This window comes from Ursus maritimus, unplaced genomic scaffold (genome assembly GCF_017311325.1).
Source record: "Ursus maritimus isolate PB19 unplaced genomic scaffold, ASM1731132v1 scaffold_15, whole genome shotgun sequence".
NCBI classification, from domain to species: domain Eukaryota; kingdom Metazoa; phylum Chordata; class Mammalia; order Carnivora; family Ursidae; genus Ursus; species Ursus maritimus.
The window spans coordinates 4,845,856-4,870,011 of record NW_024423897.1 but is presented as its reverse complement, the minus strand read 5'-3'; the positions used below and the strand labels follow the sequence as shown (position 1 = coordinate 4,870,011).

Sequence of the window (24,156 nt, the reverse complement as noted above, 5' to 3'; positions counted from 1 at the left end):
TGCCCAAGGTCACATGAGAAAGCTCCACTCTGTCCTTTTCTCTTTGATTTGGGGCTTTGGTGGAAAGATAGCAAGCTTTGCTGTCCAGTAGACCTAGACCTGATTCTTAGCTTTGCCACTTCTTGGCTGGGCCAGCTTGGGCAACACGCTTCACCTCTCTGAGCCTCGATTGCCTCATCTGTGAAACGGGGATGGTAACAGAGCAGGTATGAGTCTGCGCCGGGGCCTGGTCCAGAGCCGGCACGGAGGGGGTGTGAACGTGGCTCCTACGTGCAGGGCACCTGGAGTTTCCAAGGTCGATAGCTGATGCCCCTCTCCCCGGCCAGGTGCTGGCGGCCGAGGAGAACGTGGACTTCCGCATCCACGTGGAGAACCAGACGCGGGCTCGGGACGATGTGAGCCGTAAGCAGCTGCGGCTGTACCAGCTCTACAGCCGGACCAGCGGGAAGCACATCCAGGTGCTGGGCCGCAGGATCAGCGCCCGCGGCGAGGACGGGGACAAGTATGGTAGGTGCCCTCCCCTCCTCCCCACCACGCGCCTCGGCGCCCTCAGGTTCCAGTACCAGTTCTGCGCCGTCCTGGTTGTGCAACCGCACGCCTGGCACCGCCTTCCCGGCCCTCGGGTCCCTGATCTGTAAACCGCAGATGCGGTCGTGCATCCCGGAGAGCCTTGGTGCGAGTGTTGCTGCTTCGCTGGGAAAGGCCAGTGGTCGCGGCGATCTGCGGCTTGCCTGGGCATGGCCTAAAGCCGGCAGCCGCTCCCTATGGCATTGCTTCATCAGCTCCCAGGGAGTGCTTTCTGGATGCTGCTGGCGGTGCTGGAAACCAGCCTGGTGCGAGTGTGGGCGCACGTGGGCGCACATGGGTGCGAGCACGGGTATGTGCTCTGCGAGCTTGATCTTGTACACCTGTGAGGAATGGTGCTCCTAGCACCTTGGGCTATGGTCCCTTTGACCTGCCCTTGACCCTGAAACTGCCCAGCCTCCTCTGGGATGTTTGGGGACCATCACTCACCTCTGCAAGGGGGCTGGGAGGAATGAGACAGCTTGGCTCTCTTCCCACCCCACGCCCCCAGCTCACGAAGACCCTCAGCAGTGGGAGAAACAGACAGGACTCTACTTTCCCAGAACCTTGAGAGGATTTTGGGGACCGGCACTGAGCAAACACTGACGCTGCCCCACCGGTTCTTGCCTTCTTAGGCCAGGTTCTGGGAGGTGTCCCAGGCCCCTCGGCCTTGGGCAGGGGAGCAGGGGCTGCGGGTGGCCCAGGCGTGGGGCTGGGGCTGCGGTCCCGGGTGTGCACTGTGGGCCTGCCAGCCTAGGCTTTTCTGGGATGATGCCCCGCTTGCCCGCCGGCCCCTGCTCGTTGCAGTCAAGACATGACAACAAGACAAATAATTTCTTGGACCTTTTATCTTGGACACCATTTATTTTCCCTCCGCCCCAGGGCAGGACTGACCTCATGGTAGGGCCCAAGTGTGGCAGCTGCACCGTCACTGGGGGCTGGGGCAGGCCAGGCCGGGCAGGGCTAGGCCAGGCTGGGCTCCCCGTCTCCAGGCCAGCTGCCTCCCTTCTCCCTGTGCCATCACTTTACTGCCTCCATTCCCCTCCCTCCCTCCATCTTTCCCCTTCTTCCTCTCTCAGTCTCGCTGCTGCTTCTTTTCTCCTGACCCTTCTCTCTCAGTTCTTCTCCCTTCCTTCCTGGTGCGCATTCCTTCCCCTCTTTGTCTGTCCATTCTCTGTCTCCCCCTCCCCACCATCTCTGTCCTCCCTGCCTCCCTCCCTCGGATCACAGCTTTCCAGTCCCTCCTCCCCACCTCTCCCAGGTCCTCTGCTGGCCGCCTCTCTGGGGCCTCTGTCTCTCTGTGCCCCCTGCGGTGCTGGGCAGACCCAGGTGGTGCTTTTCCCTGGGATCTGCGGTCCAGTTGCTGCCAGGGAAGGGGCAGCTGGCTGGCCGGGGCGGGAGGGAGGTGCCCTCCTGGGGAGTCCCCGGAGCTCTCACTGGCCCCTCCAGGCTGGGAGAGTACAGGGGGGTCAGACGCTGGTCTGAACCATCTGTCCACACCCTGAGACAGGAGGTAGGAGCTTGGGAGGGAGAGAAACCCAGAAATGGCCACCCCCTCACTCCAGAAGTAACTTGCCTCTCATTTCCTCTGCCTGAGCCAGACAGACACTCAGGGAATGTCACATGCTGTGTGACATCAGGCAGGCTGTTTGCCTCCTCTGGGCCTCAGTTTCCGTCTATACAATACAAGGGTTGGACTGGAGCAGTGCTTCCTAAACGTTAACATGCCTGGGAATCACCAAGGGGTCTTGTCAAATGCTGATGTTGATGTCTGGTCTGGTCTGGGGCCTGAGCCCTGCACTTCTAACACACGCCCAGATGGAGCGGCGGGGCCACACTTAGCGTATCCAGGAACTAGCCCATTTTGACTTCTCCAGCCCCACAAGCCCCAGATTGAATCCTTCTTTCTCAAGGAATATGGTTATCACTCCTCCCACCCCCCACAGCCAGGGCAGCATGGAGCTTCGCTGGCTGCTGAGGCTGCTGCGTTGCAGTGTCGCATTAGAAACACAGATGAGGCGAAGGGACCCCATCTGTGAGCCCTGGGAGAGGAAGTGAGACAATGGAGCCAACTGAGGCTTCCACTCTAGATAATCAGTACAAATATTATTGGGAGGGTGATTTATGTGGCCAAGCCAGCCTGGGGGACGGGGCTGCGCTAGGGGCCTGCCCTGCCTGTGGGGGATGGGCAGCTAGTAGTCCCCAGTCAGGCCCGGGGGCCCCCCCACGACAGTCCCTCCTTCTCAGGACTCTGTGCGGCTGGAAGAATGCTGCGGTCAGAAGCCTGCGTTCATCCGCAGTTACAGTGCAGTCTGGGAACCGCAGCAAACACCAAGTATAAACAGGGCCGCCGACACACCTGGAATCTGGAATCCCGACAGACACTCGGAATCGCAGTCAATGGCGTCCTGCAGTGTTAGACTCGGGGCAGGCACAAGGCGCGGGCCCACTTTAGTCCGGGGGCCCGCGCCGGAGCACTTGGCCTGCTTCACATCCATCTGCGAGCAGTCTTCGGTATAATCTGCTTAGATGAGCGTGGGGCTCCCACACCCTGCTGTTCCGCAGGAGATCTCCCCAGGGCTCCCCAAAGCTTTCCCCGAGCACTCGAAGGTGCTGAGGGTGGGCCAGGTGCTGGAGGGACACGTGTGCTAGCCAGGAAGCTGAGGGTTTAGGGAGGGGGCAGCTGGCGGGCCGTGGCTCAGGGGAGGGCCACCCTGCCCACCTAGGATGGTGCCATCAGCCTCTCCCCTTCCTGCCCTTGGTCCCGGCCACCTGTGTCGTGTAGCCAGTCGCCCTGGTGCAGAAACAGCACCAGGAGGCAGGCCACCTGGGTTTTTGCCGCTGCTCTGCCGGGGAGCAGCCCGTGGAGCTTGGGGTAAGTGTGTCTGGCTCTGGGCTTAGTTTCTTCCTCAGCCAGGTGAGGATGAGAAACGCCCGCTCCACCAGCCTCTGAGATGATGCACTCGAGCCCGGGGCGTGGAGGCATGAGGGCCTCCTGGCTGCGGAAGGCCGGGCTGCCAGTGACAGAAGAGTTTTAGAAGAGGAGGCTGGGGGAGCCAACGGAGTCTGCACGCAGGAAGTGGGGAGGGACCCTGGGAGTGGGCATGGTGGTGTGGGGGCAACTTTGCTTTCATAAGCAGTATGATTGGATATTCTTTCCTGTTTTCAACTTAAGGAAAACAAACAAACGACTCAATGTTTTGCAGTAGGCCAGCCTCCCAGGACTGACTGCGCCCAGAACAGCCCCCAAGCAGGCCGCTGGAGGGGTTGTGTCAGCCAGGAAGGTGATCTTTTGAGGGGATGAGAATGTAGACTCCGGAGATTTGAATCCAGCTCCTCCACTTGTGGGCTGGAGATGTGCGATCTGAGTCAGCCTTTCTGATGCTCTTTGCTCTTCTGTGAGATGGGGTAATGGAAATGAGAGCATCTCTTACACTCAAAGGTTGTATGGTTATTAAAGCAAAACATATGAGTAATAACTACTTAAACTCATGGCTGTTGTATGGATGTGTGGGTACCCTCGTGGGCTCTGGTAGAGGGTCCCCTCTCAGGAACTGATTCCTGGGGCTTCCAGAAGGGGCCAGGTCTCTCTCGCATCCGTGGGGCCCTGGCACGTCAGCTGCAGGCCTGAGAGCCTTCTTGAGCATGATTCCAAGCAGGACCGCCTGCTCTGGCTCCTGTCAGGCCTGAGGAGGAAGGGTCTTTGGACCTTCTCGTTGGGTGTGGTCTGATCTTTTCTCAGTTTGAGCTGGGGTCCCTTACTCACTCGGCACTGAATTATCTTGTCCTGGGCATGCAGTGGTGAAACACCCCTGGGTCCAGCCCTTACGTGGCTCCCAGGCCAGAGACCCTGCTCCATCGTAGGGGCTGACTCTGAGTAGGAAGAATCTAGCTCTCTAACTTCCAGCGTGACCTTGGGTCCTTCTCATTCCCTCCCTGAGCCTGGGCTTCCTCACCATTCATGGGGGGCTGGGTGCGGGGTGTGTAGTTAGCACTCCGCTGGCTTCCTTGAGAGCGCAGGCGTGGATTCGTCTGTGACTCCAGCTGCGGTCCGGCTGTGCGAGGTCAGGAGGAGTCAGCCCATCCCAGCATGGGCCTGCACCTTCTTGCTCGGCCTTGCCCTCTGAGCACATGAGCTCCTTGAAAGTGGTGACCCTTCTGCATGTCCCCATGTCCAGTACAAGGCTTGGCAGAAAGCAGGTCCACACTTAAAGGCTGCTGGGTGAATGAATAACATAATTATGGGGCAACGCAAAGCCTAATCAGGGACTGGCTTGTGTGGCTCACGCAGGAAGGTCTGTGGGGCATTCCAGAGCTTTTGTTGAACAGATGACAAGAGTGGGGGGAGTCCTCTGGTCCCATTTCCCTCATTCTGGTACTTGCTGGAGGGCTGTGTTTGAGCAACGAGCAAGGGCTGGTGTGGCTGACGCTGCAGAGACCCCCTACTCTCTGAGTCCCAGGCCCACAGTCCATACAGCAGTCCAAAATGGGGGACTGTGTCGCTCCACTCTTCAAAGGCGCTTGTCTCTCTGAGAATTAAATCCCAGTTCTTGGATCAGCCCAGAATGGCCTGGCTCTTGATTACCACTCCAGCCTCGCCTCACTGCCTCTTCTTTGCCCACTCGGCTCCAGCCCCACCCACCAGCCAACACGCCAGGCATGCTCCCGGCTAAGGACCTTTGCATTTGCTGTTCTCTCAACCTGAGGATGCTGTCCTCCCAGATATCCTTGGGGCTTGCTCCCTCATTTCACTCGGGCTCCTGTTCAATTGTCTCCTCATCAGAGACTTCCCGTCTCTGTCTCCTCGTGGGCATATTTTTCTTCCTAACATTTATTGCTACTAGATATTCTGTTATGTATTTAGCCTTTTGCTCTCTGTCTCCCCTGTTCTAATGCAAACTCCTTGAGGGTAGAGGGCTTTGGTCTATTTTGTTCGCTGCTGTACCACCATGCACAGAGCCAGCCCCAAGCAGGTGCTCAATATATGCTTGAGCCAGTGAAGGCATGGACGAGCCATGTGTGTGTCTGGGAGTGCTCCCCATGGGGCAGGTGCCTGGCACAGAGCTCAGGCACACGGTAGATACTTGGCAAATAAGTGCTTCCGGCCTCCTCCTCTCCCTTCCTCTCATCCTCCCTTCCATCCTTCCAGCCTGCCCGTGCTGCATTATGCAATGAGGACACAGCGAGCATCAGACCTGGCTTCCCCTAGGGCTCTCGCAGCTGGGAAGAGGCATTAAAACCCCTGCCCTTTGAGCTCATGTCCCATAACTTCTGTCCCCAGTGAGGAGTGGTCACCCACACGTCGCTGACTCGGCAGCTGAAATGGCCACACGAGAGCTATGGCTAGGATTAAATATAGCTCCTGATCAATCCTATTGATTTTTTCCTTCTTCCTTTCTAGCGAGCCCACGTGGCCTGCAAACCTCCTTGGGGGACTTTAGGAGAAAGACTTTGGGAGAAATACTCGTGTGTGTGTGTGTGTGTGTGTGTGTGTGTGTGTGTGTGTGTGTGTGTGAGTGATGTGGAAACATCTCCAGGAAGCATTCCTTCTCTACCTGGTCCACCTTCGGAGGGGAGGAAGGGAGGACTGATTTGCTCTGACCTCCCCGTGCCTTTGGTGGCAAGGACATTTCCTCGCTGGAGGACACCTGGAGAGTGGCCAGCATTGCAGTCAGCGCAGGACCCGTAGCGGCCCGCCAGCTGCTGGTCATCTCACACAGGGCCCCGGGAGCTCCTGGCTGTCACACTGCTCCTGCAGGTCTCGGGGGGTTTGAGGCTGAGACTTGGGGGAAAAGAAACCCCCCATTGTCCAGCTTTGTTCTCTTGGGCTTCCTCTCTTTGGTCCCTGTCTCCTGTGTCACTCTTTGCACTGTGTCTCTGTCTGGTTTTTGGCTGCCTCTCTGTGTCTTTCCCTGCTGTTTCATACGCTTTAAACAGAAAGGCTTCAAAGGAAGGCCTGGATCACATGCTGGGAAGCCCAGCTAGGGAATCACACTGGAATCAGTCAATCAGTCCGTCAGTCAGTGTCACTTCCCTTTTTGCTGCCGTGGCTGGCCTGCAGGATGTCTGTCCCCTTCTGCCTACCTCGGAATCTCTGTCTGTCTCAGACTAGCTCTGGAGTTACTCTGCCAGTGTTCAAATCCCGGCCCTACTGTGTGGCTCTGGGTATGTGACTTAGCTGCTCTGTGCCTCAGTTTCTTCATCTGTAAAATGGGTGTTAGAGTCCTTCACTCACAGGATTGGGAGGATCTGATGAGGCACTGCACATTCAGAGTAAGCACCGTTCCTGACAGCTGGTGAATGCTCAAGTAAGTATTCATTGTGGCTTTTAAGTTATCATCGTTACTTCAAACATTTAAGAAAAATAGGGAAGAGGGGCGCCTGGGTGGCACAGTCGTTGAGCGTCTGCCTTTGGCTCAGGGCGTGATCCTGGCATTCTGGGATCGAGTCCCACATCGGGCTCCTCCGCTGGGAGCCTGCTTCTTCCTCTCCCACTCCCCCTGCTTGTGTTCCCTCTCTAGCTGGCTGTCTCTCTCTCTGTCAAATAAATAAATAAAATCTTTAAAAAAAAAAAAAAAAGAAAAATAGGGAAGAAAAAAAGGCAGCATGAGTTTTGTATAGAAAGGGCTCTGCAGGCATCTCTACCAATAGTTCCTCTGCGTCAAGAAAGTGAGGTCAAAGCAAAGACCTTCCTTGCCTTTGGTGTACTCGCTTTCTCCCCCAGCAAAGGGACTGAGGCAGAGGGAAGGTAAAGGGGGCAGCGGACAAGATAAGACCAAGACTTCTGGGCTAGCCTGCCTGGGTTTTAACTCCATCACTGTGTGACTGCGGGACTCAGTTTTCTCACCTGTGTCACGGGGATGATAGTAACAGTTCTCACCTCATGGGGTTATTAGGAGGCTGTTGTGAGGGACAGAATGCATATAGTGCCCACCACTCAGAAGCTCTAAGTAAATGTAAATTACTGATAGTTTCTAGAGGCGCAGAACTGAAAGAGGCCTTGGAGGTCACCGAGGCCTGGCCCAGAGAGGAACAGGGTTTTTCCCTCTAGTCACACAGCAAGCAGGAAGATGTGATAGTAATCCTGAGGCTCGGGGCAGGTGGCTGGGAGCTCAGAGGTCTAGTGAGTGGCGGGAGTAGCCCCGGGAGAAGTCCAGTGGGGAGCGGAGTGGCTAAGGCGTTGACTTTGGAGTCAGACTGACTCCCAACATCTGTCCTGCTTTGACCAGCTGTGTGCCCTTGGGCAAGTCCCTTCACCTCCCTGAATCTTCCTTTCTTTAACTCTTAAATAGTGTTACTCATATCTACTGCGCAAAACTGCTTATGCATTTACTAAGATTTGCTTGTTGGTCATTTCCTGTGAGCCCGGTATGGGCGAGGTGCTCGAAATGCAGTGGTGTGTAAGACAGAGAAGGCCCTGCTGTAACGGAGCTTACCCCCCAGTAGAGAGAGACAGGTGATTAAAAAAAAAAAAAAAAGATAGCAGCTAAGACCATCTGGAGAAGAGCTCTGAGGAAAATGGAGCAGGGGATGGGGAGAGCTGGACCCGGGAGGGTGGTAGGGTATTGGACGGTGTAGCCAGGAAAGGCCTCTCTGAGGAGGTGACATGTGAGTGGCGACCTAAGAGAAGAGGAGCCTCTATGGGAGCTCTAGGAAAGGCAGCCTCTGGGTAGAGGGAACAGCAAGTGCAAAGGCCCTGAGGCAGGAGTGTGCTTGGTGTGTCAGAGAGGAGGAGCAAAGAGGCTTGTTGGCTGGAGGGCTGTGAGTGAGGGGGGGGATGTGGGAATGATCAGTAGGGGCCAGGGCATGTGCCCCGTAAGGGTCCCATGAAGAGGCTAGATTTTAACTGGGTTGGAGATCCCGAGGAGGACTTTAGCGGGGAAGAGATAACATTAATTTTCTATTTTTAAAGGATCTCTCTGGCAGAGGGAGGAGGCTGCTGGGTTGTGCAGTCTGGAGGGGATGCCTGGAGAGGAGGTCTGATGAGGAGTGGAGCCAGATACCGTCCCAGACTCCTCCGGCCTGGCCTGGTACAGGCCTTGAGAATGGAACTGAGCCCACATGAGGTTTCTCAGCTCCTGAGAGTTGCATGTTGGGGGCTTGGGTCATGAGGAGGGGGAGCGTGATGCTGTGGACGAGGTAGGCTGTGGAGCAAACCCGGCCTGGGTGGGTGGGGTCTCTCTCCATCTCTCTCTCTCTCTCTCTCTCTCTCTCTTTCTGAGAACTGCTGCTGCTATTACTCCCCACAGACTTTACATAATTCTGGCCCAGCTCCCTCCTCATTATGTCATGCACCCGAGTGGAGTCTAGGTCACTGCGAGGCCTGCTGCGGTCGGGAAGAACAGACTTCTGGCTCCCTGGCGTGGCATCCGGAGCAGACCTTGCCCGTGCGGGGGTGAGGACAGCTAGGCTTGTGGGGGTGGAGGTGCAGCCCAGCCCCAGCCTAGGCCCTCTGGAAAAGCTCAGGCAAAGGCCAGGGCTTCCTGTGGGGGCTGTGGCTGATGAGCATTGGGGGCTCGGGGGGGTGCAGGGAACTACATCGCCCCAGAGTTGGGGGCCCTCCCCTGGTGCCCAGCCCCCAGCAGAAAGTCAGGCAGACCTGATGTCAGCCCCTCCTGTTGGGTTGTTTCTCTGAACCTCATTTTCCTAAACTATAAAATGGGGACAAAACCACCCAAGCTCAAGGTGGTGTATAAATTTCAGTGTTCTCACATGGGAGCCAGAATCGTAGGAACAGTTCTGAGGATGGAGGTCCAGGCACATGCTGGGAGAGGGGCAAACTTCCCCTCAGACTCACTTGGCGTGTCTTGGGCCATCGTCCTGGGGCCTGACCCTCTCTCTACATTCTCCCATCCCCACCCCTCTCCTAAGCTCTGCCCCAATCCCGGAGAAAATCAGAATGGGGTGAGCCTCCCCCTTCCCCTTGCACAGGTGAGACTGAGGCTCACAGAGGGGTGTGCCTTGCTCAAGGTCACACAGCCCAGCCTGGCAATGCCAGGAACAGAATCAAACACCATAAGTCCCAGCCCAGGGCATTTTCTGATACACTTCTCAGTGTGGGATGCCTGTGACCTTGGAGGATGCTGAAGAAGTTCAGGTCAGAGGGCATGCCCGGGGAGGCAAGTTTGCCCTGTACACACATCTGATTTTTTCCCACTATGCTGTGTATGTGTGTGCGTGTGTGTGTGTGTGTGTGTGTGTGTGTGTAGGGGAAAAGAATTTTGTTTTGCGGTTATTACGAAACTAACATGGGCATTACTTCCCTTACCTGGCCTCTGAGAACAGGTACCTTCCTTTTGCGGAATCCTCACAATAAAGATTAATGAAGATTAAGGATGATTATACCCATTTTATGGGTGAGGAAACTGAGGCCCAAGGTCATATAGTTGGCAAGTGGGGCCAGGGATTCATATCCAGATCTGTGCATTCCAGAGCTCTCACCTTACCCTTACATGTGCTGTCTTCTTCACCCCCCTGGGATGGGAGACACTCCTGAACCCCATGACCTCCATCTTGTGTGGGGCCTGAGCTTTTCGAGGAGATGCAGAAAGCAAGCCCCAGGCTGCTCTGACGTTTGGCCCTGGGTTCCCAGGGAGAGTTACAAGGATTTTGAATGGAAGGGGAGCAGGGAGGATGCGGGACTTATAACCCCCTATCTCAGTGTTGCTTAATATTCTTGACTGTGTTTACTAGTGATGGGGGAAGGTGGAGAGAAGAATGTGCCTCCTCCTCCCTCCCTGTTTCTAGAATTACTAAATTCTTGTTAGATCTTTAAATTTTATGTAAATTCTTCTTATTTTCCTTGGAAAGGTGGGGTATCATATTTTAATTAGTAGTGGTGTCAAAGGAGGGCTAGATTAATTATTGGAAATCCTGAGTTCCAGATGGTTTTAATTTTCACAGCAGGGCACCAGGGTATATATTTTTAAATTTTTTTATTAAAATCATACTTAGTGTATTTTAGGGGCACTGAGGTACACTCTTTGTGGCTCCAAGGATGCCGTATTTAGGGCTATGATTTTTGTTATGGAGAAGCAAGTCCCTTGTCACTGAAATTAAAAGCTTGTGGGTGAGGGAGGGGCAGGTGCTGGGAAGCAAAGGGTCAGAGATGGGAGGGTGAGAATGGGGGGGTCATAGGCAAAGAAGGCGGCAGTGGGAGGAGGTGTTAGGGAAGGAACAAGTCATAGGAATTCAAAACCAGAGAGCAGAGAGAGCTCAGAGAGGGTATGTGGCCTACCGAAGTCACGTCGCACCCTTACTGGGGAGAAAACGTGGATTGGCAGAGGGACAGGGAGGGGCTCTGGGCGCAGCATGCCTAATTGAAGGACAGTCATCCTTTGATCATTTGACACCCTTGCTCAGGGCTTTGGGGGGTCAACTCTGGACACCAACTTCTCCTAAGGGAGCCTCTGTGGAGAGTGGGTCGTTTAATATGGGGTCTCCTACTTCGAACCAGGGAATATCGGGTCCTGATTGGGACTTCTGGGCTCCTGGAAGTTAGCTATGTTTCGGCCTTGGTGGCCTTGATTGAGCAAAGTAGAATACTTTGAAGATAGCCTCCATTCCTGGGGGCCTTAAACCTCCCCTTGCTGGGCATTCCCCACTTAAAGGGGAAAGGTGTGGCATGGGGAGGGGACATAGCAGGGGTTCTAGATGTTTGCCTTGGAGGGAGGGGCCTTGACCTAAATTTTGGAGGAAGTAGCTTGATGTCCCCCAAGGCAGGATGTGTGTGTGGCTGTGCAAACTTGCACACGTTTTTCTGTGCCCTCATTCCAGAGTCTGCTACTTTTTTGGGGTTATTGGTGGCTGTGTGTCCTGTTCTGGGGAACAAAGGTGAGGGGCTGGTGGGGTGGGTGATGAGGGGAGAACACACTGGTATTTAACCACAAGGGGCGGAACAGCCCTCCAGCTGGAGCCATCTAGGTCCCAAGTGTAGTCAAGAGAGGCTGGGGGTGGAGAACAAATGAAGCAAGGCTTCTCTGGCTGCCTAAGGGGCAGGGTGCTCCAATGAGACCAATTCAAAGCCTCCCCATGCCCGATGTTAGAGCAGTGAGGGGGTCCAGGGACAGGGTCAGGGATGACGTCGCTGAGCCTTTTGGCCAAACCGTTGCCCCTGATAAAAAAAATGTGTCTTGTTCTCCTTCTGCCTTTCGAAGCCCAGCTCCTAGTGGAGACAGACACCTTCGGTAGTCAAGTCCGGATCAAGGGCAAGGAGACGGAATTCTACCTGTGTATGAACCGGAAAGGCAAGCTCGTGGGGAAGGTGAGTGACGGTCTGGGATTCCCAGGGTATTCGGGAGGGTTCCCCCTGGCAACTCTGGGTAGCTGAAACAGGGTGCTCAGAGCCTTGTCAGCCCCACATGGAAAACAAGCCCAGTGAGTGTGTATATGTGTGTGTGAGAGAGACTCCGAGTGTAATCTCTTCTTTTAGCCCCTTCTCTGCCCCCACATCACAGCCTGCCAGGTGGAGGTATCCATAGCCGTGACTTTGGGGAGCATGCAGGGTCCCGGTCTCTCCTGCCGGTTGTGGACCCCGAGGGGCTCAGGGTCTCCCTGCCTGTGTATGTCTGCTGTCTGAGAACAGGGAAGCGGCAGGCCAAGGGCTGGGCCGCAGCACTGGTTGAACAGTGGCCAGGGGCTTGCAGAGAAGTACAGCACCTCCTGGACCCCACTGCCTCCTCAGCGCTGGGCCTCATGGTTCTAGCATTTCAGAAGATTTTATGACTTTGGAATAGGCAACAGAACTGCATGTAACAAATTAGGGTGGGGTGTGGGTACGGGGGGTGGACCAACATGCCTGGGGCTCTGAGCTTCCAGGGGTGCCGCCTGGTGTCCCCCTTTTTCCCTGGGTGTGTCTGCTTGTGAAGTTCATACACTTGCTCCCTTTGGGGGCTCCAGGGGAAGGTGTTACTGGCAGTAGGTCCCTGGTGCTCACACTCTGTGTTCCCCTCCCTCTGCCGGGACCCTGCTCTCCCCCATAGCTAACTTCTAAAATGGTTCCGTTGGGCAGGTGGAGTGAGAGGTGCGGGATAGACCGCGACTCCAGGGAGGATGGCTCTTCCTGCCTGGGGGCAAGCCCTTGGCTGGTGATTTGCATTTAGGACACCCTGTTGGGAGGAGGAAGCACAGCCCCAATTCTGTTTAAGCCTTGGTTTTGTTTTCCTGCATCCCCCAACTCTTCTCCCTCTTCCCCTCCTCCGCACCCTAGTGGCTGGGAGAGTACAACAGGCCAGGGACTTGAGCCAGAGTAGTGTTGCTTATTATTTGTTCATACTAACACTACCGATAGCTTCTGCTAATCGAGCACCTACTTTCTGCCAGGCCCCGTGCAAAAATACTCCCAAATAATCCCGTGAGGGCGGTACCGCTACCATGTCCATTTCGCAGATGAGAAAGCTGAGGCTTGGCCCCCGTCCCAGGCGCTTGTCCCAGGTCCCACGCTAGAGCGGGCCCGGATTCCAAGGCCCGTCTGGAAGGCAGAGATTCCAGCCGCGCTGCCCACACCATCCGAAGCTTCTCGGAGAGCACCATCATAGCAATCGGCAGAGCGCGACTCCGCGAGGCCGAGGAGTGCTTTTAATTAGTGGCTCACTTTCCGCGTCCCGGGGCGGCCGGCCGGCGAGGGGATCGGGGCAGGGGCGGCGGGCGGGCCGGGCGCCGGGTCCCCTGGCCTGGCCGTGCGTTTCCTGTGGCGGCGCGGCCCGGCCCCGCGTCAGGCGCTTTGTTCTCCTGCCCGCCCGGGCCGCCTCCCAGGCCCAACCTGCCTGCGGCGGGACGCTCGGCTTCCTTCCCTCGCCGCTTGCAGGGGGGGCGCGCGGCAGCCCGCCGTGCCCGGTGCCCGCGCGCCCCTCCCTCCGGTCTGCGCGCTTCCCGGCAGCTTGACCCCCGGAGGGCCGCGCTGGGGTCAAAAGAGCAGCCCCGCTCCCCGCCGCCGGCCGCCCACCGCCCGCCCGCCCGCCGGCTGGCCGCTGAGTCACCGCTTCCACAGGAGCCGGCTCCGATTTCCTGCCCCCTCGCCCTCTCTCCCGTCATTAATATTGGGGACGGTTCAGCTGGCGCTCGCTCCGCCAGGCTCGGCGCAGCCCAGGGAGGGCCCCCTCCTTTCCGCCCCCCTCGCCGCAGCTCCCCCAGCCCCGCACAGGCGCCTGTCTTCTGGGCGGGTCCCCGGGGCTCCAAGGGTGTCCCCCAAATTCACCTGTCCCGGGATGGCCCTGGGCAGGCCCCTTGTTGCCCTCTGCCTAGCCCAGCTCCCCTCGTTGTCTCTGGCTCCTGTATCTAGAAGCCACAGGCTCTCGGGGTGCTGTTTCATCACAGCCTCCTAGGCAGTCAGGCCCCAAGGTCCTGGGGTTACCCCTGAGTTGTTCTTTACTGCTGCCCCTGCCTCTGTTGTGGCCTCATGCTTTCACAGGAACTGTTGACCCAGCTGCCTCTGGACTCCCAGCCTCAGGCTTTTGCCTTTGCCCACCTCCGCCACCAGCTCTCTAAAGTGCATCCCCTGCCTTCCACCCCTAACCCCTCTTAAAACCCATCCCCGGGTCCGCATGTCTACCGTGTACCAGAGAAAGGCCAGACTCCCTGGGGAGACACACAAGGCCCTGGGTAGCCTCCCTGGCCTCACAGTCCTACCACCCACCCTCAGGTTCCTTAAGCCACAGACACATGGCACTGCCAACTGCCACTCCCTGGATGGGGCGTTCGGGCTTTGTACGTGCCCATTGCCCTTCCCTCTGTCCATCCGCCCTGAGTCCTGCTCAGCCTTCAACAGCTTCTAGCTTCCCCAACCCCTCATACAGCACACCCGCCCTGGAGCCCACAGTCCCTCACACGGTTCCCTGTTGTGTGTCGCTAACCCAAGCTGTCACTGTTTGTCCCTGTGCCTCCATCTCCCAACTAGATTGAGGGCTGATTCCAGATCCATCCATCCACGCTCTGTGTACCGGGCTGAAGAGCTGCAGAAGGACCAGAGAAGTAAAAAGATGGTTCTTGTTTGCTGAGGATTGTCTTAACCCACAGCCAGAATTATTCCTGTCAGGCCAGGGTGTCAGGGGCCCTAACTGCTGAGCCTCAGTGTCCTCGTCTGCGCAATGGCAGTGATAACACTGGCAGCTGGCGGGCATTTGACATACTCATTCACTTCCTTTTGAAGCCAGGTCACAAAGTTACTCCTTCAGCTGTGGGACCCCTCGACCTCAGCTTAGGCATGGACTCCTTTGGCGTGGCCTAACAGGACAGCTTTCTGGGGTGGCCTTGACCCTGGGTGTCAACCTTATACCTCTTTGGCCCCAGCAGGGCACGAGCATCGAGCCCTCAACCTTTTGAGATGTTCTGGGCACCTGGCTGTAGCCACTGCTGTCTGCACTGTGACAATCACACACCAAAGCTCTGCCCTGGGCCCCTGCACACGCAGGCAGCCTCCCTTGCCTTCGCCATCTCTCTGGACCCCACATCCATCCGGCCCAGGAGGGCATACATCCTTTCATTCCATAAACAGCTGTTGAGTATGGAGCACCCGGTGCTAGGTACCCCCCCATCTCTGAATATTCAACCCAGGTCGATTATTTTCTCATCTTCCCCCACCTGAGTGATCACTGGTGAGCCCTCTTTGGGGCAGCACAGAGGGGTCCCCCGCCCACCACCACATCTTTGTGAAGACTGCTTTGATTGTAAACGACTGAAGCCCAACTCAAAATGCCTTAAGCAAAAAGAATTTTGGCTCATATAACTAAAAGCGTCCAGGGGTAGTTCTAGTTTCAAGTAAGACAGGATCTAGGGGCCAAATGATGTCATCAGGATTCAGTCTTCAGATCAAATAGAAGGAATAGGACTCCGGTTTGGAAAGGAGGACGTTGGAGGTGGGGCAGGAGGGAGAGATGCTCAAATTCTCCTTAATCACCAAGGTTCTGCGTTGGGATATTCACTCGCTCTATAAATACTGATGGTCTGCCTTGCCTGAACCCATTGCGTCAGTATTTCTGGGGGTGAGGCCCAAGCATAGGTGTTTTGTTTTTTTTTGTAAAATCTTTGCAGGCAATAAGCAGGGTCATAGGGGTAGTCAGGAGCAGAGGTGAAGGTCAAGCCCAGGTGCGGCCTGCCATTCGCTTTGGATCTGCTGTGTCTGAGCTCATGGGGGAACTTATGACCATCACGGGTACCGTGGCTCCTCCCAAGGGGCTCCCGAGCTCTGGGGTGCTGGGAATTTCAGCCCTCGTAAGTACACCCGGACACACACAAACACACGTGCCAAGCACTGCTGCTCCTTGCACGTCCGAGACCTTGCTTCACGCTGACGGCGCCATGTGGGCCTGGGGAGGGGAGGGTTTTGACAGGCAGCGCCCCGCCCTCTCTTGCACACCCTTTCTACTCATGGACTTCTCTGGAAGTGGACAGAGGAGAAATGAGCTGCAGTGGCAAATGCAGGTTTAAACCTGGCTCTGCCTCTTACAAGCCCTGTGACCTTGGGCAAGCCGTTTTGCCCTTTTTGAAGTCGGTTTTCTTCTAGCGGGAGAGTCTACCTAAGCAAGTTCAGGGGATTGAGTGAAATAATGTCTGGCCTATAAGTGACAGGCAGTAAGTCCTGAATGAGTGAGTGAATGAAGGAGTAGGGAGACCAAGTGGGCCCCACCGGGAGCTCTGGCCTTCTCCCTGACGTGTCTCTTTCTCAGCACACCCCCAGGAAGGGCCCCCCCAGCTCATGACGGTCTCTGGGGTATTAGTGAGGGATCCAGGAGGCAGCACCTACTTTCTTTTAGAAGAAAGCCTTTGAGGGGTCCCTGCCACCATTTCTATCCCAGAACTCTCTTTATTCAACCACAAGTGCTCTGGGTGCCTGAGACCTGTGCTGAGCCATGAGGGCAACTGGCAGGTGGTCCTGACCTCCTGCAGCTCTTGGGCTAGTGAGGAGGCAGGCAGGTATGGGGTTGCTCTGTTGCGGGGTGGGAGGAAGAATGGGTGCCGAGGGGAGAAGATTGAATATGTGAGTCCAATAAAATCTGATGCTTGAACGGAGTCTTAAATGAAGAAGAGGACAGGCCCAGGGAGATAGATGGTAGTAAAGGAGAGCTTCCTGGAGGAGGTGGTTACTGAGCTCGACCTTGAAGGACGAAAGCAGTTTTCCAGGTAGTGGCAGGTATTCTGTGGTGGGGAACAGCATGGTATAGGCTTTGTTCAGTATGATATGACTGTTCCACGGAGAGTGGCCAAGGGACCTGGACTTAGATTGGATAGACAGCTTCCAGAATTATCCGGGGTGGAGGGCAGAGACCACTCCCTTCTACCTGCCTTGTACATATGCCCCACTTCCCTCACAAGAGCCCCTCACTGCTCACCCCCCAACAGACACTGTCCTCTGGGTCCCAAATGCCTCCCAGTCCCACCCCCTGCCTGCTCTGCAGCCTCCTCGAAAGATCTCGGCCTCCAGAGAATGTTTTCTTACCCTGCCTGTCCCTTTCTGCAAAGTTCAGCACTTTGTCTGCAGGGCCCAAGCTTGCCCTCCACTCAAAGGTGAACGTTCCTGGAAGCTCCAGCCTGTTTTCCACTTCAAACAAAAGGCTGGAGCTCGCACCTCAGTCACCACGCACAGCCAGACCGCTGGGCTTCCAGCTTGGCTGGGCGTCCGTCCATAACGAGGAGTGGGCCCGGCCTAAATTTGGAGATGTTAGTTGGAAACTCGAGTGCTGCTAATTCAGGCCTTCCAGCTTTGTGTGCTTCCCACTCTCCTACATGGAGCAGTTTGGCTGTCTCAGGGAGGAGACTCGAAGCCCTGCCTCCCACCGTCCTTTGTCCAGATCCGATCCAGGGAGGGGGCCAGAACCATCTGAACCACCTGCTCCTCAGAAATAATCTAGCAAGTTCCTCCGGTGTACGAGGCTCGACTGGAAGTACTCCTCACGACATTCCTGTGACGCAGGGTCACTGTCCCGGTTTGGTAAGACGAAGACTCTGACGTCTAGAGAGAGTGGAATTAACTAGCCTGAGGTCACATAAGGAAGTGTTAGAGTTGATTCAGCTTCTGACTCCAAATCTAGTGCTCCTTGCCCGGCATCCCTTGTCTCCTAGGGAGTTCACACATCTGCTGGGGAGCCTGAAATCTCAGAACCAAAGGCAGAGGCTCTGGAGTTTGGCCATGCAAAAACTCTTATTCTTGGAGGTCCCCACCCCTCTTCACACCAAACATGTAAAATGCACCATATCCCACATTAAATGTAATTTAAATGTAACAATACTGCAGTGGGGTGGCCGTGGTGTAGCTGACTTGATATCAGCTTCTGTGCACATCTGCAGGGACTGCTTTCTGTTGTAGGTGATAGAACGTAATCTCAACTACTTTAAAGGAAATGAGATATTATTGGCTCACATCACAGTGAGGTAACAAGCTACAGATACTGCTTGGTCCAGAGCCCAAAGAATGTGACCAGAACTTGGTTTTCCTCATTCTCTTTCTCTTGGCTTTGCTTCTTCTGTGCTGGCCTTGTTGGCAGACAGCGTTTCTCCTCATGCTGGTAAAATGGCTGTCTTTGCTTCAGACTTACGTGTTCCTCAAGTTTAAATCAGCCTATGTTTTGGGGGGATTATACAAGGGTCTTGAGGAGCAGTCTGATTGGATGGCTCAGGCCACAGGCCCAGCGCTGCATCAGTCACGGGAAATAATATTTTATTGGCTAAGTCTGGGTCTCTTGTTCTAGGAGAGTTGAGGTGGAAGCCCCTGGCTGTAGGGTAGTGAGGGGGGATGGGATGGATTCCTGAATGACCATGGGACTCTATTACCTAATTGGTGGGTAGGGAAGGAGGCAGAGGCCAATACGACAAGTCCACTCCACAGATCCAGGAAGTGAAATTACTGGGGACAAAACTTGGGTCGGGCCCTCTCTACTCTTACTGCCCCAAGCCTCCGCCACCTGCCCACACCCTGTCCACATAGCTCTGCCCCTCATACCCACCCTCCCCTTCTCACCTCCTCCTTTTCTTGCCTCCTATAGCCCGATGGCACCAGCAAGGAGTGTGTATTCATTGAGAAGGTCCTGGAGAACAACTACACAGCCCTAATGTCCGCCAAGTACTCTGGCTGGTACGTGGGCTTCACCAAGAAGGGGCGGCCACGGAAGGGTCCCAAGACGCGAGAGAACCAGCAGGACGTGCACTTCATGAAGCGCTACCCCAAGGGACAGGCAGAGCTGCAGAAGCCCTTCAAGTACACCACGGTGACCAAGAGGTCCCGGCGGATCCGCCCCACGCACCCCGGCTAGGCCGGCCCCGCCGCAGCCCCCCAGGCTGCCCCCAGGCCCACACTCACACTCACAGAGAACTGCATCAGAGGAATATTTTTACATGAAAAATTAGGAAGAAGCTCTATTTTTGTACATTGTGTTTAAAAGAAGACAAAAACTGAACCAAAACTCTTGGGGGGGGAGGGGGAGCGATAAGGATTTTATTGTTGACTTGAAACCCCCTGTCTATGACAAAAGACTCACGAAAAGGGACTGTTGTCAAGGTACAGGTGCTTGTCTCTCTCTAGGAACAGACAACTCTAATCTCGTCCCCAGAGGAGGATTTGAATGAGGAAAACGACACTCTGAGAAACCAAAGTCCTTTTTCCCAAAGGTTCTGAAAGCAAAAAAAAAAAAAAAAAAAAAAAAAAAAAAAAAAAGAAGAAAAAAGAAAAAAAAAAGAAAAAATAGAAAAAAGAAAAAAAAAGAAAAAGAAAAAAAAAAAAAGAAAAACAAAGAGAAAGTAGTACCCATCCCCAGACTCCCCCTCTTTCCCAACCCCCCATCCCTGCCCCAGACTCCAACAAAAATCGCTCTCTGGTTTGCAGTCATTTATTTATTGTCCACTGCAAGCTGTCCCGAGACACCGCGCAGGGAAGGCGTGCCCCTCGGAATTCTCGGCGCCTCGACTTCCGACGACAGACGGCCTCGTCCAATCAAGTGACCCTGCATTGCTCGAAGTTCTGGAGGATGCTGCTATCGACCTTCCGTGACTCACGTGACCTAGTACACCAATGATAAGGGAATATTTTAAAACCAGCTATATTATATATATTATATATATATAAGCTATTTATTTCACCTCTCTGTATATTGCAGTTTCATGAACCAAGTATTACTGCCTCAACAATTAAAAACAATCGACAAATTATTTAAAAAAACCAGGAGGTGAGTGGTGGTGGGGGACGGGGCTCAGGCAGGGCGGGCCCCTTTGTGTTTCATTCTTGGTGGTCCGCGCTCTTGGCTCTGAGAGCCGGGGCCTCGCTCATGCTCATTCGTTGGTGCCCGGATTCGTGCCAGCGCCCTGCTCCGTTCACTGCTCTAGGCGGTGTGAAGGCAGCTTCAGACCGAGGGATCTTTGCTTCCGGACATCCTCGCCCTCAGAGAGATGACATTCTCTCGAGTCGTTGGTGGGGTGACTGAGTCAGGCATACACGAGCACAAACTTGCCCGGCATCTCCTGCGTTCTTCCGTGTACTGGGCCTTTATCTAAAAACACACCAAAAACATGCCAGCCTCCAGGGCCCTTCACCGATTCACTGCTTCATTCATTCACTTACGGATGGAGCCACTCCTTCAACACACATTCGTTACGCACGTCACTAAGTGCCAGGCACTGTTGGAGGTAAAGGGAATTCATCAAAGAACAAAACCGATCCAAAATCATGCTGCATGGAGCTTCCAGGCTAGGGGTTATGCCTGAGTCATTTGTGGAGCCCGGGCAAGGCAGCAGTGGGCCCCCTTCTGTGTCTGGTGGTAGAGGAGTCAGAGGGCCCAGGTCAGGTGCAGACCTGCTGTTTCGCTCCTAGACTCTCACGGGCGTGGGTGCAAGGAGTCTGTCTGCTTCTTTAACTTCCAGGGGCCCTTTTTTCTAGGTCTTCCCCAGGGCCTGGTCAGGATGTAGGGGAGAGGCTGGCTTAATCTTGGGGTGGGAAGCAGACTGGGCAGGAGGTTGTCTGAAGAGGAGGATGCCTCCTGTGGGGTCCTGCTGCTGTCACCTGCCTCCCTTGAAACCACCTCCTGCCAACACTGGCCAGGAGAAGTCCCCAGTGAGGCCTACAGAGTGGAAGGAAAGAGCGGGGCAGGAGAATCCTGGCTGGGTTCTGTGTGCTCCCTCGGCAACCCACCTGAGAGCTCGGGCTAAGCACGACTCTTGGTTTTATCCTTACCCCCTGCATGATGAGGGTCTCTCTCCATCCCTGCGCCCCGTCCCGTGTTGTCACAGCACATTTGCTTGGGGCTTTATGAAGCCCTTTGAGGTATGCGATCTCATTGTGACCCCAGGACAACGTGTGAGGAAGATACCATCATTATTCCCATTTTATAGATGGAGGAGACTGAGGCTCAGAAACATTGAGCAGCTTCCTCAAGATCACAGAATAAGAAAGCTGGGGTTGGTGTGCAGATCCTACACTCCCCAGGTGGCAGTAGCTGCCACTTGGCCAGTGCCTCCTGGGTTTCAGACGCCCTGCTGGGGCCTTTACACGGCCCTGCCTGGGCCTCCCTACCCATCTTGGTGTGGGCAATGGGTACCTTGGCTGAGGCTCAGAGAGAGACCATCAACGTGTCCAAGGCCTCAGTGAGTGGGCGACTGAGCCTGAGAGCCCTGGAGATAATAATTGTGATGGTGGTAGTCATTCACTGAGCACCTACTGTGTGTCAGTTCCTTTCACACTCCGTCATTTAACAATAACCCTACGAGATGGGTGTGCACTACCTTTTGCACTGAAAGTTTCAGATACGTGAGATGACCTGCCCAAAGCAATTCAAGCTAGAAAATTGTGGAGTCTGAATTCCACCCAACATTTATTTATTCATCCAATCAATATGTGTTTAGTTTACTCTGTACCAGATGCTGTTCCAGGGGCTAGAGATACAGCAGTGAACTGAGCAGAGCCCTTGCACTCATGGAGCTTACATTCCATTGGGGGAAATCACCAATAAATCAAAGAGATAGAAAACATGTCAGATAGTGATAAATCATAAAATAGGGAAAAATAAAAGAGGGTGAGGGGATAGAGGGGGATGGGGCTGCTATTTTAGATAGAGTGCTCAGGGAAGGCCTCTGGGGGGGGGGCACAGGCAGACACTGAGGGGAGGTGCATTCTGGGCGGAGGGAACAGAGAGTGCTAAGGCCCAGAGACCTGTCACAGAATAAAGAGGGGACTGGAGGGTGGAGCAAAGTGAATGGGGCAGGAGGCAGAGTTTCGGAGGGCGTCAGACCACCACTTGGGCTTTTATTCAGAGTGAGATGGGGCGTCATGTGTGATATACCTTACACTGGAAAGGGACAGCTCCGGCTTTGTGTGGAGAAGGATGGCAGTTTCCAGCCTGGGACTGCCCGATGCCATAAGCTGGGCTTGGAGCAATGAGGCCAGCGTGTATTCTCTTTTCCTGCCCCCTAGACACTCCCTGTCTTTGGAAGATGCGGGCCCTGCTTCTGTTTACTCTAGACAGGCTTCCTGGATAGCTCCTGGACAATGAGAAATATGTTAATGATAGGCACAGTGCACTGGCGGGAAGATTTCCCAGCCACGGATGATGTCTTAGGATGCTTGCTTGACGGAAGAGCCAAGCGAGTGTTTCCACAGTCCAGCTGAACAGGAAACCTTTCAGAGCACCTATTATGTACCAAGCACAATCTTATTGAATCTACCCAACAGTCTTTGGGGTGTGGGCATTTTTAGCCTTACTTTCTAGAGCAGGCTCAGAGAAGTGGAGTCACTTGCCTGAGGTCACACAGCTAGTCAATAAAAGCACTGGGATTTGAGCCCAGGTCTGTCTGATCCCTAGAGCTTGGAGCTCTTGGCACCTGTCCAGGGTTTCAGTCTTTCCCACCCCCCGCCCTCCTTATCCTGTCTTGGTGTCCATCATCTCCCAACCCACCGGAGGGAGGAGGCAGATAGAGACCACATTCCCACGTCCCTGATGACAGCTCTTCTCCTACTCCCCTGGACCACTTCCAGGATGTCAGTGTTACAGAGGGTACAGGGATCTGGGACCTAAGGCACCTGAGTTTATTTGTAGCTTGGCTGCTTTGCCAGCTATGTGACCTTGAGCCGTATCCCTCATCAATCCAATTGTTTTCACCTTGCAGGGCTGCCAGCGTAATGTTCAAAAGAGACAGCAGAGCAAATAAGTGGGGATTATTCCTGCCCAGTAAGAGCTGGAAGGCACCCAGACAGGTGTTTTACCCTCAGTCTTCTCTCCATTTCCCTTCAACCTCATCACTTTAGAGAGGAAGCAACCACAGCCCAGACGGGGAGAGTGACTTACTCCGGGGCACAGCGAGTTAATGACAGAGCCCATTAGATGACCAGTGAATAGTGACGACAGTGATTAATAAACACAATGGAGTATGGCAAAGGGAGACGAGTCAGGGCTCTTCTAGGGAGTTCAAGGGTCAGTTTGATGGCCAGCCAGGTCCCTCTCAGCATCCTTCCCAAATTTGCTTCAAGGAAGCAGAGGGCAGGGAGGAGAGGGCTGAGGCTTCTTGGTCCCAGACCCTACCCCTCTGGTCTTCATCCCCATAATGGTACCATGTGACCAAGTGCCAGAAGTGAGTAAAGATGGAGCCTTACCCTAGTATTTCAAGGAGTTAGCATGCGAAAATAGTGGGACTGGCCCCCCAAAGGGAGAGAAATGGGTTTGATGGTGAAAGTGCTCTCTCTGCCTACCTGCCCCAACTTTGGGCATTGTTTGGATTGTGTTCTCCCTCCATGGCCACCTACTCCCTGACCACCCGCATAGGAGACGGAAGTGATGTTCATTGGGCATCTAATCTAGACAGACCCTTATGACCATAGCTGTATACCCATACCCTGTTCGGGATAGTTCTTAGTGCAGAGTGAGCGCTTGGTACCTCAGATGTTACTGTGATCTCATTTGACGCTGCAAGAACTTGGCAAGATAAGTGTTAGGAGGCCCATTTCATAGATGGGGAAACTGAGGCCCATAGAAGAATGCAGTTGGCCCCAGGTCCCGTGGTAGAAAGTGGTAGAGATGAGATTCGAACCCAGGCTTCCCTGCTCCCGCTTTCCACTTCCCCACTGTTTCTCTTCATCCCTTTGTTAGGGGTGGAGAGAGCAATACAGTCCCAAAACTTGGGGCAAGAGAAATAAAGTGCTCCTTCTGGGTGGGTGGGGAGGACATGACACCAGTAGAGGCTTCGTCGGGGGGTGTTCCTGCCAAACCAGGTGAGCCTGGGCCAGGAGAGGCAGTAAAGCCCCAGGCTGAGTGCAGGAAGTTGGGGGGGGGGGTTGGAGATGCCCTCCTGGATGCCTGCACAGCTGGAGCCTAACAAGACAGGGCTGGGATGCCCGGGGCTTGAAAGCCCCCTAAACAGGCAGAGCCCTCCCTCCCCAGGCGCAGGAGTGGGGCTTCCATAGAAACAATAGTGAATTAGGTGCTAAAGATGTGAAACCTGCCCCCAACCGTGCAATTAGGGAGCGGTCTGTTACGAACATTAGGCGGGGAGTTGGGACCACATGTTGGTGAGGCTCACCCTCGGCTTTCCTGTCCCTGCACCCCTGAGGTTTGCCAGCTCTGGCAAGGAGGGAAGGTGGCAGGTAGCCCCGGTGTGTGGCCCCCGCGGAGCAGACCAGTGATT

At 54.9% G+C, this 24,156-nt stretch overlaps 1 protein-coding gene across 1 annotated transcript in view; it reads left to right on the top strand.

The window, feature by feature from the left end:
- Window positions 1-21,442, top strand: part of FGF18 (fibroblast growth factor 18) — a 34,741-nt gene extending 13,299 nt beyond the window's left edge. Inside the window, exons 3-5 of the mRNA XM_040630303.1 lie at window positions 327-507; window positions 11,721-11,827; window positions 18,540-21,442. Coding sequence (XP_040486237.1) covers window positions 327-507; window positions 11,721-11,827; window positions 18,540-18,806 — 555 coding nt within the window. The 3' untranslated portion in view covers window positions 18,807-21,442. The remainder of the gene's footprint in view (window positions 1-326; window positions 508-11,720; window positions 11,828-18,539) is intronic.
- Window positions 21,443-24,156: the final 2,714 nt, after the last annotated feature.